We start from the raw sequence: 17,604 nt of genomic DNA, 5'->3' as shown, positions 1-17,604 counted from the left end.
AAAGAACTCAGCAGAGCCAAATTGTTTCTATCACTTTTGTTTTCAGTTGTCATTTAGATCAAGTTTAAGCTTTTCTAGTTTTGAGTTGGAGTTCCGACGCCAAGTCTTTGCAACTAACAAAGACCTATGGTATAGCTCAGGGAACTCTCTGCTCAATACTATGTAACAACCTAAATTGGAAAAGATTTTGAAAAAGAATAGATATAGGGATGGGCTTCCCAGGTGGCTCAGTGGCAAAGAATCCGCCTGCCAATGCAGGAGATGCAGTTTGATCCCTAAGCTGGGAAGATCCCCTGGAGAAGGGAAATGGCAACCTACTCCAGTATTCTTGCCTGGGAAATCCCTTGGACAGAGGAGCCTGGGGGTCTACAGTCCATGGGATCACAAAGAGTCCAACAAAACTGAGCAAATAAACAAACAACAATGTGTATATGTGTAACTGATCCTCTTTGCTGCACACCTGAAACGAACACGTGTTAATCAACTGTGCTGTGCTCAGTCACTCAGTTGCGACTTATCTGTGTCACTTAGTTGTGTCTGACTCTTTGTGGCCCCATGAACTGTAGTCCGCCAGGCTCCTCTATCCATGGGGATTCTCCAAGCAGGATTACTGAGGTGGGTTGTCATGCCCTCCTCCAGGGCATCTTCCCAACCCAGGGGTTGAACCCAGGCCTCCCGCACTGCAGGCAGATTCCTTACCGTCTGAACCATCAGGGAAGCCCAAGAATACTGGAGTGGGTAGCCTATCCCTTCTCCAGGGGAACTTCCCAACCCGGGAATCGAACTGGGGTCTCCTGAATTGCAGGTGAATTCTTTACCAGCTGAGCTACCAGAGAAGCTCACTAATCAACTATAATCCAATATAAAAAGTTCTTTTTAATTGCGCTGTCACAAGGCATCGTGCCTTCCTCACCCTGTGAATCTTATCCACCTTATCCATCTCTGCACACACACACTTTTGTTAAAAGTTTAATGTTACTGATTTGGCAGGAGGAGGTGTAAAAATTATGTCAGTGTTAAGACAGGGCTTAGTCCTGAAAAATGTGTTCTCACGGAAGCATGACAGTAACTGACAGATGTTAAATGACACCCACTGTTCCCGGTGGTGCACAAACTAGGTATTTCCAGGTGAAAGCTACTCCACAGGAGTGGGGGGAAGAGTAGTCTTTCCTGTCTTCCAGGCTGGTCAGAGTGTGTTGTCAGTCTCTTCTGAGTTGGAGAGGGGGTAATAAATGCTTCTGGATTACCAGGTTAGCCAAACATCCAGAAAATTTGAGTCCTTTCAGGATTTTCTACAGTTGACTTTGGCTGCCCTGTGTCTCCATTGCTGTGTGGATTTTCTCTAGCTGTGGCGAGCTGAGGCTACTCTCTAGTGGGAGTGTGTAGGCTCCTCACTGCAGTGGCTTCTCTCGCTGTGGAGCACAGGCTCCGGGGCATGTGGGCTCAGTAGTTGCGGCTCGTGGGTTCTAGAGCTCGGGATCAGTAGTTGCGGTGCATGGGTTTTGTTGCTCTATGGCATGTGGGATCTTCTTGGTGAGGGCTTGAACCCATGTCCCCTGCACTGGCAGGCAAATTCTTAACCACTGGACCCCTAGAGAAGTCCTGGATCCTTTCAGTTTTGGGCAAGGGATTAAATAGGATGATCTGGGTTGTCCTGGATTACTGTAAGTCCCGTATATATGAATCTTCAAGTTGTAAAATTTCAAAGATGCAAACACACACATCAGCATGTCCAGTCACCTAAGTTAGTTCGAGTGTCTGCTGTACACTGTCACGTGTAGACAAGTGACTGTGCTTTTGTGTATTTCGTACTTACAATACGATGTAGAGTATAGGCATATAGTGTCTTTATTTCAAGCCCAGGATATCTGGAAGCAAGTGTAAAAGCAGTGGTGGCATATCTGGTATTACTGTAGTTTTCAAGGTATAGTGCTGTATGATTAACTGCGTTTTCTTTATTTTGTGTGTATGTTTTAATGCATTATTTGTTTGAAAAGTATTATGAAAATCTATTACAGTACTGTACTATAGAGCCCATTGTGTTCATTGGGTACCTAAGCTAACTTTGTTGGACTTAGAAATAAATTGGATTCACAAACTTGGTCTCAGAATGGAACTTGTTCATATGTAGGGGTCTTAACTCTCTCAAGGGTTTTTTTTCTTTCTTTTTGGCTGCACTGTGGGGCACATGGAACTTGCCCAGTCGAGGATCGAACATGTGCCCCCTGCAGTGAAAGCTCAGAGTCTTAACTACTGAATTACCAGGGAAGTCCCCAGAGAGCCTTGTGAAGATGTCAGAAGTTTTAAGAGGAGGAGGCTTGAGAAGAGTGTAAGAAAAATGGAACATCTGTTCTCTGTAAAAAGCATAAGCAAACAAAACAAAACCGATCAAGCCCCACCCCTAACTCCTCCCTTCCTGGCTGGCTTCTCCAGGTAGCTCTCTCTTGTCCTGGCACCTGTGAGACTCAAAAGTGCTGCAATGAACATTGGGGCACATGTGTCTTTTTCAACTATGATTTCCTCAGGGCACATGCCCAGTACTGGAGTGGTTGTGTCATAGGGTCATTTTAGCCCTAGGTTTTAAAGGAATCTCTACACTGTTCTCCATAGCGACTGTGCCAGTTTGCATTCCCGCCGACAGTGCAAGGGAGTTCCCTTTTCTCCACACCCTCTCCAGCATTTGTTGTTTACAGGGACAGGGGAGCCTGGTGGGCTGCCATCTATGGGGTCGCACAGAGTCGGACACGACTGAAGCGACTTAGCAGCAGCAGCAGCAACAGCAACATGGATTTTTAGGCTTAAAACAATCCATGACTATCCTTTGATCGCTCCAAGGAGAAAATAGAACTTTCCTCTGGCTGTCACCCCTTCCTCTCTGCCCCAACCCCTCCGTGTCAAGGACTGTGCCCATCACTGAATTGGCTGGAAACAGGTGAAGATGGTCCAGTTAGAAGGGGCTGCACAGGGCTCCCAACCCAGATCTGTATCCTGGATCTCACCTAAACCTTGCATCAGGCTCCAAGTAAGCTCAGGAAATAAGTCCAGGCTGTGTCTGGAGCCTTTGTACAGGTCAGAGAAGGACACACAATGGGAGACCAGGGTTTTGCTTTCCCTTGCTGACTTTTGACAAGCTAGACTGTCTGGGAAAGTTTGCATGAAGGCCAAGTCTATGGCTAAACTCGGAGCTCCTCACGTTCCAGGACTGTCATTCCTGACCCTTTTCTTGGACAGTAAATAACTCTTGGCTTTGACAAACCAGCCCTGGTGACACATTGGTGATGGCTGTGGGTGGGGCAGAGTCTGGGTGTCTCCAAGCAGAGCCTGGTGCTCTGAGCCTAGTCTCACCCTCTCGACTCCTATTTCCTCACTGCAAAGATGGTAGTAACTGTGGCTCTGAGAGTGACTAAGGCCTGGGTCAGATGTCTTACAGTGAATCCTGTGGTGCTCCAGGCTGCAATACAGGGGAGACGCTTCCCAACAGCTGCCAGGAATATCAGTGGTGATGACCCACAGCTTATTCCTCAGGGGCCAGCACCTCACCCGGAAAGGCACTGGATTGCCCAAGGTTACTGCCACTTTCAGGAGGTGGCTGATGCTGGGATATGAGAGCCCATCCTTTTCTTCACCTGGGACACGCGGGAATTGGGGCTTCTTAAAGCATCAGGTGAGGACTCAGTCATAACCTGCCTTAGGGGTCAGCTTCTCTGACTCCTCAACCATGTCATACTCACTTCCTCACAGGCAGGAGAATTTCCTGCGCTTGCCTCAATAAAACTACTGCCTGCAGCTCTCCCACCCAGGGCACTCAAACTAAGTGACTTTCTCTCCATGGCCACCATTCCCTCGGAGGTCAGCTTTAGGAGGTGTGGTATTGCTTACATGTGTAAAGTCGATCGCTAGTGGAAGCTGCTGTATAGCACATGGAGCTCAGCTTGGTGCTCTGTGACGACCTAGAGGGGTGGGAAGGAGGCTTCAGAGGGAGGGGTTATACGTATATATGTAGCTGATTCCTGTTGTACAGAAGAAACCAACACAACATCATAAAGCAATTATTCTCCAATTAAGAAATTTTAAAAGGTACTAAAAAAAGACACATGGTATTAACATCACCCCAGAAAAATGACTTGTTTTGTAGTTAGAAGGAAAAAAATTTTTAGATGTATATCTTTGATATCTTTCCCTTTCTGGAAGCTATAGGGCTTCCCAGGTGGCTGAGTGGTAATCTGCCTTCCAATGCAGGAGATGCAAGAGATGTGGGTTCGACTCCTGGGTCGGGAAGATCCCCTGGAGGAGGGCATGGCAACCCTCTCCAGAATTCTTGCCTGGAGAATCCCATGGACAGGGGAGCCTGGCGGGCTATAGTCCGTGGAATCGAAAAGAGTCGGACACAAATGAAGGACTGAGCACGCACGCACTGGAGGCGATGGCTTTCCTACGGAGGCCTGGGGAGGACCAGTGGGACCTCCAGTGACAAAGTTCCAGTGACTCTAAAAATCTGTACATAAAATACTTGAGAGACAGATTGAAAAGGATTTCCAAATTCCACAGACTCGCTAAGGTGAGATGCTGGAAGATGGGTGCAGGGTTAGCAGAGTTTTGAAGGAAAGTTAGGAAAGTGACAAGCAAGGGGAGGTGGGGAACTTTAGAGGGGAGAGATTTTTCTCTAATTTCCTGGATTACTTTTAATGGTTAAAATATAATCCATATCTGTTCATTTACTGCAAGAGTTCTTGTAATTTGAGAGCCTTTCAGGAGAGGGGAGGATGGCTGTGGATTTATACAGAGAGTTAAATCTCATGATATGAACAGGCAATGGGAGGCCCCACCTGTGTGTACAATGTACTTAAAGGATTAGAGCAAACTTTGGAATTATAATATGTTTTGCCTGGAGCAGGCACCTTACTCTTTAAGCTGTTATTTCCTTGAAGGAGGTGGGAGGAAAGAATTCTCTCAGGTACTCAGGTGCATAAGACTCTCTGCTTGTGGGACTTAATGAAGATTTAAGTGCAGGTGGATAAAAGATGCATTATTGATATATTTTATTTTAAACCTATTTTCAATACTTGTGATTCCAGTTCCAAGATGTTGCCTGCCTGTGCCCTGAATGAAAATGACATTTTCAGGGAGATACAGAGGCCAAGGGGCCAGGGAAGCAGTCAGTCTAAGGGGCTAGTGAGTGTAGAAAGGGGAAGTTTTATTTTTCTGTCTTGGGTTAAAACTCCATGTGTTCATTTTTATGTGAAATTTAAAACATTTTCTTTAAACTGGAATATAGTTGGTTTAAAATGTTGTGTTAGGGACTTCCCTGGTGGCTTGGTGGTAAAAAAAAATCCCCTTTAGGAGACACTGGTTCGATCCCTGATGTGGGAAGATCCCACAGGCTGCGGAGCAACTAAGCCCGTGCACCGCAACTACTGAACCCGTGTACTCTACAACCCGGGAGCCACAACTGCTGAGCCCATGTGCTGCAACTGCTGAAGCCTGCTTGCCTGAGAGCCCGTGCTCTGCAACAAGAGAAACCAGCACACTGAGAGCCTCAAGCACCGTAACTAGAGAGCAGCCCTTACTTGCTGCAACTAGAGAAAAGCCTGAGGACCAACAAAGACCCAGCACAGCCCCCACCCCCAAAAAATGTTGGGTTAGTTTCAGGTGTACAGCAAAGTGACCCAGATATACGTATACACACATCCCCTCCTTTCTGGATTTCCATTTAGGTCACCAGAGCACTGAGTAGAGTGCCCTGTGCTATACAGTAGGTTCTCACTAGTTAACTACTTTATACATTTGCTGCTGTTTGTCCAGTCACTTAGTCTCGTTCAGCTTTTTGCGACCCCATGGACTGCAGCATGCCAGGCTTCCCTGTCCTTTACTGTTTCCCCAAGTGTGCTGAACTCATGTCCATTGAATCGGTGAGGCTGATCAGATACATACGGAGCATATATACGCCAATGAGTTTCAAAAGAAGTGTTGCTTCTTTGGAAGTGGTTCCCATGTTCCCTTCAGGGTCTTCAAGAAATAAAAGTAAATACTCAACATTCTCAATGTTTCCAAATGTATCCCTGGGCTAAAGGAGGTGATTATTAAAATCACACAGACATTTCTTTCCCCTCCAGGTGATTAACCAATAACAGAGTGTTGTTGTTGTTGCTGTTTAGCTGCTTAACTGTGTCCAACTCTTTTGCGACCCCATGAACTGTAGCCCCCCAGGCTCCTCTGTCCATGGGATTTCCCAGGCAAGAATACTGGAGTGGGTTGCCATTTCCTCCTCCAGAGGATCCTCCCAACCCAGGGATCAAACCTGCATCTCCTGCATTGGCAGGTGGATTCTTTGCCAGTGAGCCATCAGGAAAGCCCGTAACAGAGGGCAGAACATTTATAAAAGAACGATCATCCTCTGCTATTCACTAAGCTACTAATTTCCATTAGTTTCTCTCCATAGATTAGTCAGGCAGGCAGAGGATGGGAGAACTTGGTAACCAGAAAAACTCAGTAGCATGCAGTCTTTAGGAAGCAGAAAATCACAGAGATATGTCTAAAAATGACACAGTACTTTATTTTAAAAACACTCAGGTGTTACAAAAAATACATAGAAAAATAAAGTTTGATTGGGGTATTTGGCTAAAGTTCGACTCACAGATTTGTGTATTAAGATTGGAGCAGAGCTCGTTATACACATGGAAAACCTAAACCGATTTATTAAATAGGATAGACACAGGTCTGGGTCTGGGGTGCACCCTCCAGTGTACTCATCAGGAATGGATACATTAGCTCTTCAAATGTTGTTCTACCAGTTTGGCTACGGCTGAGTGACTACCAGGGGGTGGGGTGGGGGGGGGGGGGGGGGAACAAGACGGATTCACCAAACCAAACCATTTTAAACAAAGACTTTTTTTTTTTCTTTTTGCAACACAATGTACATCACAGTAAAATGTTTAACACTTGCAGGTTTGGGGGCTGAAATAATTCAATGCAGAGGGAGGCAGAGAAAGGGTCCTGACCAGACAGTGAGCACTGAACGTTTAAGACATGTAAGTAGGAGAAAGCCCTGCCTCTGTGCCTCCATTTCTGTGCAGGCAACACGTGGCATTGGACAGTACTTCAATGTGGAGCTCAAAAGACAGAAAGTGGGGTGAAATGAGCCAACCTTCCATCAACTTTGGTAGTTTTGCCACAAACAGTAAATTGGACTTTTTTAATAGGAGGAAACTGAAAGGTTTCTCCCTGAACAGAATTAAGTAGCGGGATCAAGAGATTTCCAGGGCTTGGGGTACCTCATTAGTAACTGGCTTTTTTTTTTCATGCTGATGTCTCCCCTCTCCCAGGTCACCTGAGATAACAGAATAAAAACAGAAGCATGGCCAGAATTTTCCTGTGCCCTCTTCTCATTCTCTCCGAGGTCACCAGGTAACTCACTTGGGGGGAACCTCCACTTTTTTGATAAGCATTAAACACAGTTCCTGAAACATCTGGACAGTTTCATTGGCTTGGTGATGGAAGCCACTATAATGTGTTCTGAAAATGGTTTCCTTTTTCTCTTAGCCTCTTCCAGCAAAGTGCCATTAGCCCCATCAGCTTGCTCAAGGGCGGGGCTTCCTAAGGCCCACGCCCCCTACCTGCACACCCCTCCCCTCAGCCCTGGATTCCCACCAGACAGCTCCATGGCACCTGACCCTTCACTCTGCTGTGTTCCTCCTTACGTGTGAAAGCTCAATACCTTTTACTTCCTTTGCCTGCAGGGATCCGAGGGTTTTGACTTTGAACTGTAACAACAGAGCCACCAGAAAGTCCTATAAAAGCAGCAGTGACCTTCTGGAGCTGTCACGTCTTTAAATAGATTTGAGATTTAATGCTGTATATTTTTAAAGAAAAGACATAAGAATTGTTAGGGTTTAAAAAAAAAATGCATGTCTTTTAGCCAATTCAGAATCTGCTCCACCACTTTTCTTTTTTAAACCCAGGAAGAGATAAAGCTTTGGTTGCGGGGGGGGGGGGGGGGGGGAGACCTGATCTCAAGGCTAAATAAGGAAGGTGTATGTTAGGTGCAGTCATAAAAGTTGGGACTGAAAAGAAGTGCTTCAGTGGGTGACTGCCATGGAAAAGGAACAAAAAATAAAAGCAGGAGGGAAGGAAGGAACTTAAAGAATTATGTGATCTGTCACACTGTAGTATGAATTACAGCCCGAAAACTCCAGGAACCTTCTTATTCTAAATTCTCAGGCCCAGAGCAAAAGGTCCAGAAGAGGAATTTTTTTTTTTTTTTACCTTTTGCTAAGGACTCTTCCTTAGACCACTGTCTTGGATATGCAGAGATTCTCCTGGCCTGGGCTCACCTCCTGCAATAGAGGTTGGTTTATGCAGCTTGTCTTAAGGCCACAGTGAGTGCTTCTTGTTCTGCATGGGACACTCTGTAAATACTTAAGCTGGCATATTATTTTAAAAGGAATTATCAGAAGCTTCTATTTTCATCTCCTCCTCCCCATCTCCATATCCTGTGCCAACTTGTGCTGGGCACGAAAAGTTTCTCTGTGAGGTCCTCTGTTTCCATCTGTCCCAGAGACAAAGAGAAACCTTGGTTGTAGTCCAAGGCCAGTGAGAGGCTTTTGACCTTCAGTTTATTTCAGTAGGTGACCTCCTGAGCTGTCCTCCCCCTCCCCCTTCAGGTGGGCTCTTTCCGAGTGGATGCTCAGTTACCCAAGAGGATGGAGTTGGAGGAACAGAATCCTCAGAAGTGATGTGGACAGACCCTGAAAAGTCACCCCAAGTACTAGAAAGAACACTTGGCTCTAGCCCTCCCCACTTCAAGCAGGGGTCTAAAAGCAAAAATGATCCCCTCTTCTGTGTTGGGGGAACAGTTTGGATATGAAATCATTCCCTGTCCCAGATCTTTCATTGGCCCACCAGTGAAGAATCTGGGATTTCCACACAAACCTCCATGTGTTCTGGTCTGTCTGTCTCTCACTGCCCAGTCCTTCCTGACCCCGGGGCCCTTCCGCCTTTCAGAGGGGCCACCTAGAGAAGACAGTTCTTAATCTAGCATGGATGTCAGAGCTGGTATTACCAGAAAGCTGGGCTCCAGCCACCCAGGCAGTAAATGTAGGGGTAGTAAGGGTAGGTATTGTGCACGGAGATGAGGGAGCCCTGTGAGAAGCCCTCCTCTTTGAGAGCTGGCAAGGAAGAGTGCTTCTCCAGGGTGCCCAGGTCCGAGGTGAGCTGCTTCCGCTTGGTCTTATAGCGTCTGTTCTGGAACCATATTTTCACTTGGGTCTCCGTGAGCTTGAGGTTCTTGGCCAGGTGAGCCCTTTCGGGGGCCGACAGATACTTCTGATGGCTGAATTTCCTCTCCAACTCAATGACCTGAGTGTGAGAGAAGGCAGCCCGGGAGCGCTTCTGAGGCTGTTTGGTGGCTGGGGGTAGGCTCTGTAAGGCGCTGGGAGGGTTTTCACAGTCCAGCAGATAAGTCTCTAAGTGCCCATCTGGAAAGGAGAGGGGAGACAGGGAGGGGAAGGAAAATGTTACATGGTAGCAGCAAAGAGAACAGAATTCTATCTACCCTCATCTCTTCTGAGTGAACAAACAGCCCACTGTCAGTTTGGATACATTGCACTAAGGAACTCCTTAGTTCTTATGACCAACCTAGACAGCATATTAAAAAGCAGGGACATTACTTGGTCAACAAAGATCCGTCTAGTCAAGGCTATGGTTTTTCCAGTAATCACGTATGGATGTGAGAGTGGGACTATAAAGAAAACTGAGCACCGAAGAACTGATGCTTTTGAACTGTGGTGTTGGAGAAGACTCTTGAGAGTCCCTTGGACTGCAAGGAGATCCAACCAGTCCATCCTAAAGGAAATCAGTCCTGGGTGTTCATTGGAAGGACTGCTGTTGAAGCTGAAACTCCAATATTTGGCCACCTGATGCAAAGAGCTGACTCATTTGAAAAGACCTTGATGTTGGGAAAGATTGAAGGCAGGAGAAGGGGACGACAGAGGATGAGATGGTTGGATGGCATCACCAACTCAATGGACATGAGTTTGGGTAAACTCCAGGAGTTGGTGATGGACAGGGAGGCCTGGCGTGCTGCGGTTCATGGTGTCACAAAGAGTCGGACACGACTTGAGCAACTGAACTGAACTGAAGAGTTCTAACTCCTAAGAACTGCTTAAGAGTAAGGAACTCCCTGAGTGGGGCTGCCGGCCAGTCATGTAGATTACGTGTTAGTTTCTTAATAGTCACCAAGTCTCCAAAGTAGGAGAGGCTAATGCTAGAACTTCCTGCCCTATTGCCCTGTAGAATTAAATAGGGATTCTGTATCTGTCTGGAGGAATGGGAGACGGGAAGCAAGAAAGACTGAGAAATAAGAATCCAATAAAGTGGGGCTCCCAAGGCATCAGAGGGGCATCCAGAGTTAACATTTGGGTGACATGAGAGGGCTAGTGTGGTAGGAGAGTTCATTCTCTGGCTTTAATCCCCTTTTGCTTCCCTTGCCATTTGAAGGCAATGGCATCCCACTCCAGTACTCTTGCCTGGAAAATCCCATGGACAGAGGAGCCTGGAAGGCTGCAGTCCATGGAGTCGCTGAGGGTCGGACAAGACTGAGCGACTTCACTTTCACTTTTCACTTTCATGCATTGGAGAAGGAAATGGCAACCCACTCCAGTGTTCTTGCCTGGAGAATCCCAGGGTCGGGGGAGCCTGGTGGGCTGCCGTCTATGGGGCTGCAACGGAGTCAGACACGACTGAAGTGACTTAGCAGTAGCAGCAGCAGTTGCTTCCCTTGTGGTTCAGCTAGTAAAGACTCCACCTGCAATGTGGGAGACCTGGGTTCAATCCCTGGGTTGGGAAGATCCCCTGGAGAAGGGAAAGGCTATCCACTCCAGTATTCTGGCCTGGAGAATTCCATGGACTGTATAGTCCATGGGGTCACAAAGAGTCGGACACGACTGATTGACTTTCACTTCACTTTCCCTCAATAAACTGTTTCTCTCTTGCCCCGCACAGTCATGTCTGAACTCTTTGCAACCCCGCAGACTGTAGTCAGGCTCCTCTGTCCAGTGGGATTTTCAGTGAGCCACTGCCATACCTCATAGGAAGGGTGCCTATTGTATGGTGAGGGTGGATACCTAGACTTATTGTGGTGATTACCTTGTAGGGTATACAAAGATCAAATTATTATGTTGTACATCTGAAACTAATAATATATTATGTACCAATTTTACCTCAATTTAAAAAACTGATAGAAAAAGAATAGGTCTACTCTAAATGTTCCCATGAGATTATATATATAGCTCCTGGAGACCAGAGAGGCTCCTTGACTTACTAGTCTGTGTTTTTTTCTTGGCGGAGGGAGGGGGCTTATTTGGACCATTTTTGAAGTCTTCATTGGAATTGTTACAATAGTGTTTCTGTTTTATGTTTTGACTGTGATCTTAGCCCCTCTACCAGGGATGGAACCTGTACCCCCTGTGTTGGAAGGTGAAGTCTTAACTGGACCCCCAGGGAAGTCCCCAAGACTTATTGTGTTTTGTTGCCCATGGGACTGGGAAGCAAAGGGCATCTTAACTTATAATAACCCTGACTTATTAATATTAATATATTATTTACCAATAACTCGTTATATGTTAGTTATTGTGATTGCCGAGAGGTAACTGGGGGTGGAGAGGATCAAGGGTCGAGAGGTGGTTTCGAGGTGTCGGGGTTTCCATCTGGGACTGGAGCGTGGTGGGAGCTGTGTGCCTGCTCGCCCTTGAGCTCTGGGCACCAAGAACCCGCTGCGCAGGGCACCTTGCGGGGCGAATCAAGTCCATGTCTAAATCCTGCGCAGCCCTGATGCCGGGGCTCAGGGTTAAGCTCCGAGGCTCGCCCGAGGCGGAGGCCGTGAAGTCCCCTTCGTCTGTCGCCGCGGGGCCCCGCAACCCTGCCGCCGGAGCTCCGGGAGGTCCGCCTAGCACCCGCCCTCACGCGGTTGCAGCCGGTGGGCCTGCCCATTCTTCCTGGGGGACCCAACCCGGCCCAGCCCGGCCTCTCCAGCCTCGCCGGCTTACCTGGCTCGGTCTCCGCCGGTTTCTCGGCCTCCTCGCTCCCGGCGCGGGGCTGGTCGCTCTGCTGGCCCTCCGGCGCCCGGGCGCCGCCTCTTCCTCCCTCGGGCTCCGGCTTCGGGTCTCTCCTCGGGTAGAGGCGAGAAGGCTGACGCGAAGGCTGCGGCTGTGGACTGCCCGCGTGACCTCCGCGCCGGTCAGCGCCGTCCCAAAGGATGTCCTGGATGAAGAAGGAGGTGAGCGGCTTGGTCTGGGTGGGCGGCACAGCATGGGGACTGCAGCCTACGGCCCCCGCGTTCCCGGGCCGTGGCTCCGGAGTCCGGAGCATCCCAGCGTCTTGGCCCCGCCGCCCGCCCTCAGGCCCCAGACGCAGGGTCCGAGCTGCGCCCGCTGCTCCCGCACCACTTTCACTTTCCGCGGCCCGGCGCACTTATAGCCCTCGGGGCGCGCCGCGCCGCCTTCCCATTGGCCGCGCGCCCGAACCGCGCAGCTGATTGGCCACCCGGCGCTCCAGGTGAACGAAAAGGGAAGTCCCTCGCAGAGTCTCGGTCTAGTCTTTACCAAAACGGATTTCTTTCACAAGTTCCTTCTTCAGGATCCTGGCTCGTTTTTACCAGGCTGGGAGAGAAAAGCAAAGCGGATCTCCTTTGCTCCAACCCACAATATGTTTAGCTGCTTCTGGGGAATCGTGATGCAGAAGAGAAATACTCTGTTTAGCTCTTAGAGATTGGTAAAGTGCCTTTGCGTGCGTGCATAGTGGTGCAGTCGTGTCCGACTCTTTGTGATCCCAGGGACTGCAGCCCCCCAGGCTCCTCTGTCCACGGGGCTTCTCCAGGGAAGAATGCTGGAGTGGGTTGCCATGCCCTCTTCCAGGGAATCTTCCCAACCCAGGGATGCAGCCCAGGTCTCCCGCATTGCAGGCGGATTCTTTACCATCTGAGCCACCAGGGAAGCCCACGAATACTGGAGTGAGTAGCCTATCCCTTTTCCAGGGAATCTTCCCCACCTAGGAATCAAACCGGAGTCTCTTGCATTGCAGGCGGATTCTTCAGCTGAGCTACCAGGGAAGTCCAAAGGGTAAAGTGCTTCTTGACTCACAAAGAAGTAGATGGGGCAGTTTCCTTCTCCCCACCTTACAGATGAGAACTCTGGGTGCCTGTCGACAAGGAGACATCTACTAATCTAAGGCTGTCAAAGAGACATGACAGCTAAGTGCAGGACCTGACCCCTGGCTGGATTCTCTCTTGAACTTTATTGGGACAGTTGATGAAAGTGGTAATAAGACCAATGGCTTAAAGTGCTGAATCCGTGTTACATTTACTGAAGTTACTAACAGTACTGTGATTCCATACGAGAATATTCCTGGGAAATAATCACTAATGTATGTAGGGGCAAAGACCCATAATGTATGTACCTTACCATCAATTGGTTCGGAACCAATGATATAGATAAATTCTATATGATAAAGTGAATGGTTTAAACTATTAATTGGTGAATCCAGAGAAAGGATATATTGATGTTCTTTTGAATTATTTTTATATAAGCAGCTTTTCTGTGGGTCCTAGTCTAAGACACCTTTCATTCAACTGAAAACTTTTCAAGAAAATCATATCTTGTGTGTCTGGGAAGGAGGGAAAGGACGCAGGTTATCATGGATAAAGCAATTGCTAAAGAGAACCACACTCTACAATGGGAAGGTCTTTGGCAAAGATAGTTTCCTTCTCTCATTTTTTCATTTAAAAATTGTTATGTTTTCTTTTGAAATAGTTATAAATTCCCAGGAAGCTTCAAAATCAGCACTCCTAACTTGGTGACATATTATAAAACTGTAGTATAATATTAAAAACCGGGAAATTGACATTGATACGCACCATTAACTAGACTACAGACCTTATTTTATTTTTACCATTTAAAAAGCCTGCATTCATGTGTGTGTGTTTCTGCTTCTGTGTGTAGCGCTATGCAATTTTATCACATGAATAGATCTTGTAAAGCCACAATTAAGATACAAATTGTCTTTTTCCAAAAGAACACCACCACACACACACAGAAAGCCACTGAGATTTAGAATTTTACCAACATTATTACTTGTACATCCCCTTTTACATTAAATATTCACTTTGTCTTTTTCTGTATCATATTCAAAATTCTATTTTGACTTTATTATCCGCATTTCAGCGTTTTAAATGGTGTTTGTCTTTAATTATATGATAAAAGTAAAAAAAAGGATATGGAATTGTTCCATCCCCACAGAAGTACTCCCTGTGCTCTCTTTGTTTTCGTGTACCCAAATCCTTTCTCTCCATCAGGCACCTCTCGTAACACTAATCTATTCTGTATAATTTACTACCAGGAGAATATTCTATAAGTGGAATCAAACGTCATACAGCATGTGACCTTGTGGAATTGGGGATTTTTAGCTGAGGATGATGCCTCTAGGCCACTCAGACTGTTGCATGTATTAATAGTGAATGCTTTTTAAAATTGCTAAATAGTATCCTACTGTATGGATCTGCCAGTTTGTTAATCATCCACTCACTGAAAGACAAGTGATTTGTGTCCAGGGATTTTTTGTTTTGCTCTGTTTTGCTATTTTGAATGAAAGTGTTGTAGACATTCCTGTACAGATTTTTGTATGAACATGATTTTTCATTTCTCTCAGATGAATGTTCAGGGATGCAATTGCTGGGCCATATGGTAATTACATGTTTAGTTCCATAAAAACTGCCAAACTGTCTTCTGGAGTGGTTGTACCATTTTTAGATTTCCACCGGCGATGTATGAGAGTTCCGCTTTCTCCACATCCTCATCAGCAGCATTTGGTGTTAGTGTTATTTCTTATTTTAGCCATTCTAATAAAAAAGAAAGCTGAGCACTGAAGAACTGATGCTTTTGAACTGTGGTGTTGGAGAAGACTGAGAATCCTTTGGACTGCAAGGAGATCAAACCAGTCAATGCTAAAGGAAATCAGTACTGACTATTCACTGGAAGGACTGATGCTGAAGCTGAAACTCCAATACTTTAGCCACTTGATCCTAAGAACGGACTTATTAGAAAAGAATCTGATGCTGGGAAATATTGAAGGCAGGAGGAGAAGGGAATGACAGAGGATGAGGTGGTTTGATGGCATCACTGACTCAATGGACATGAGTGTGAATAATCTCTGGGGTTGGTGATAGACAGGGAGGCCTGGCGTGCTGCAGTCCATGGGGTCACAGAGTGGGACATGACTGAGCGACTGAACTGAACTGAATAAGTGTATAGCAACATTCAGAAAACTAAGATCATGGCATCTGATCCCATCACTTCATGGGAAATAGATGGGGAAACAGGGGAAACAGTGGAAACAGTGTCAGACTTTATTTTGGGGGGCTCCAAAATCACTGCATATGGTGATTGCAGCCATGAAATTAAAAGACACTTACTCCTTGGAAGGAAAGTTATGACCGACCTAGATAGCATATTAAAAAGCAGAGACATGGGGAGGGAGGTGGGAGGGGTGTTCATGTTTGGGATCGCATGTACACTCGTGGTGGATTCATGTCAATGTATGGCAAAACCAATACAGTATTGTAAAGTAAAATAAAGTAAAAATAAAAATTTAAAAAAATAAAATAAAATAAAAAGCAGAGACATTACTTTGCCAACAAAGGTGTGTCTAGTCAAGGCTATGGTTTTTCCCGTGGTCATGTGTGGATGTGAGAGTTGGACTGTGAAGAAAGCTGAGAGCCAAAAAATTGATGCTTGTGAACTGTGGTGTTGGAGAAGACTCTTGAGAGTCCTTTGGACTGCAAGGAGATCCAACCAGTTCATTCTAAAGGAGATCAGTCCTGGGTATCCATTGGAAGGAATGATGGTAAAGCTGAAACTCCAATACTTTGGCTACCTCATGGGAAGAGCTGACTCATTGGAAAAGACCCTGATGCTGGGAGGGATTGGGGGCAGGAGGAGAAGGGGATGACAGAGGATGAGTTGGCTGACAGAGGATGAGTTGGCTGGATGGCATCACTGACTTGATAGACATGAGTTTGAGTGAACTCTGGGAGTTGGTGATGGACAGGGAAGCCTGGCATGCTGTGATTCATGGGGTCACAAAGAGGTGGACACAAATGAACTGAACTGAACTGAACTGAACTGAAGAGCCCATTGGGCTATTATACAAATTAATTTTTAACTTGTGTTTACCAAATGGCTAGTGATGTTGAAAATCTTTTCATATACTGTGCCTTGCATATCTCCTCTTTGGTGAGATATCCGTTCAACTCTTTACACATGTTATAATTAAATTTGGGGGGAGTTGTTGAATTTTGATAGTTTTTTTTCTACATATTGTATATATGCCTTTGTTGAATATGTGATTGCAATTATTTTTTCCTAGTCTATAGCTTGTCTTTCCATCTTTTTAACAGGATATTTCACAGAACAAAATTCTTTATTTTGGCGAATTTTTATTTTACAAATTTTGTTATTGTAAGCCTAAGGACTTTTATTGTAAGTCTAAGAACAAAGCCTAAGAACTCCTTGCTTATTCCTAAGTCTAAAGATGCACTCCTGTGTTACCGTCTAAAAGTTTTAGGTTTTACTTTTAAATTCATGATCCATTTGACTTATTTTTTGCATATGATATGATATTTAGGTAGAGTGGCCTCTTCTCATTTTTAAAATTTAGAGTGAAGTGGCATTTCAAATCAGTGTGGGGAAATGTAAGTTATTTAATAATCAGTACTGCCACTTGGAAAAAATAAAGTTCTATTCTTATAACAAAATAAACCCCAGATGGCTCAAAGATTTAAAACATAAACAGGCACAGGAAAAAAAAAAAGTTTAACCACACTCATCATTTTGGAAATACAACTCAAAACCACGTTTAGATACCTTCTTTCCACCTATCAGATCAATAGAGATTAGAAAGACGGATGATGTCTAGTGTTTGTGGGTGTATGAGGAAGAGTTGCTCCCATACTGTTGGAGAGTAAGTCAGTTTTGCATATTTGGATGCCAGCTTGACAAAATCTGTCAGAATTAAAACTGGGTGTATCCTTGACACAGATAGTCCATTCTTTGAGATTTACCCTGTGCTGTGCTGTGCTGTGCTTAGTCACTCAGTCGTGTCCAGCTCTTTGCAACCCCACAGACTGTAGCCCAGCAGGCTCCTCTGTCCATGAGGATTCTCCAGGCAAGGACACTGAAGTGGGTTGCCATGCTCTCCTCCAGGGGATCTTCCCAATACAGGGATGGATCCCAGGTCTCCTGCACTGCAGCCGGATTCTTTACCATCTGAGCTGCCAGGAAAGCCCAAGATTTACCCTAAAAAAAATCTACAAATACACAACATACCGACTTGGGAATGTGTCTTTAATTTGGTCGGAGTGAGATTCAACTTGAAAAAATGTTATAAAATGAACTCATTGTGTAAAAAAAAAAAAAAAAAGGTAGTCACCAATCATCTATAGAATATTTTACATTTGAGCATTTTAAAATACAGAAAATTCTGGAAGCATATAAATTTTCAATAGAGCAGTTTCCTCTGGTCAGTGAGATGGAGATAGCAGATTGGGAGAAGAGGATC

The 17,604-nt window shown here is 45.8% G+C and overlaps 1 protein-coding gene across 1 annotated transcript; it reads right to left on the bottom strand.

The window, feature by feature from the left end:
* Positions 1-6,533: 6,533 nt before the first annotated feature.
* NKX3-1 (NK3 homeobox 1) lies at positions 6,534-12,441 on the bottom strand. The gene is made up of 2 exons (XM_004004183.6): positions 12,042-12,441; positions 6,534-9,473 (listed from the first exon to the last, which is right to left on the bottom strand). Exons 1-2 carry the CDS (start codon positions 12,361-12,363, stop codon positions 9,055-9,057), a joined length of 741 nt encoding a protein of 246 aa, XP_004004232.3. The 5' UTR covers positions 12,364-12,441; the 3' UTR covers positions 6,534-9,054.
* Positions 12,442-17,604: the final 5,163 nt, after the last annotated feature.

This window comes from Ovis aries, chromosome 2 (genome assembly GCF_016772045.2).
Source record: "Ovis aries strain OAR_USU_Benz2616 breed Rambouillet chromosome 2, ARS-UI_Ramb_v3.0, whole genome shotgun sequence".
Lineage (NCBI taxonomy): Eukaryota > Metazoa > Chordata > Mammalia > Artiodactyla > Bovidae > Ovis > Ovis aries.
The sequence above is the reverse complement of the archived record's forward strand: the minus strand, read 5'-3'. Positions and strand labels throughout refer to the sequence as shown.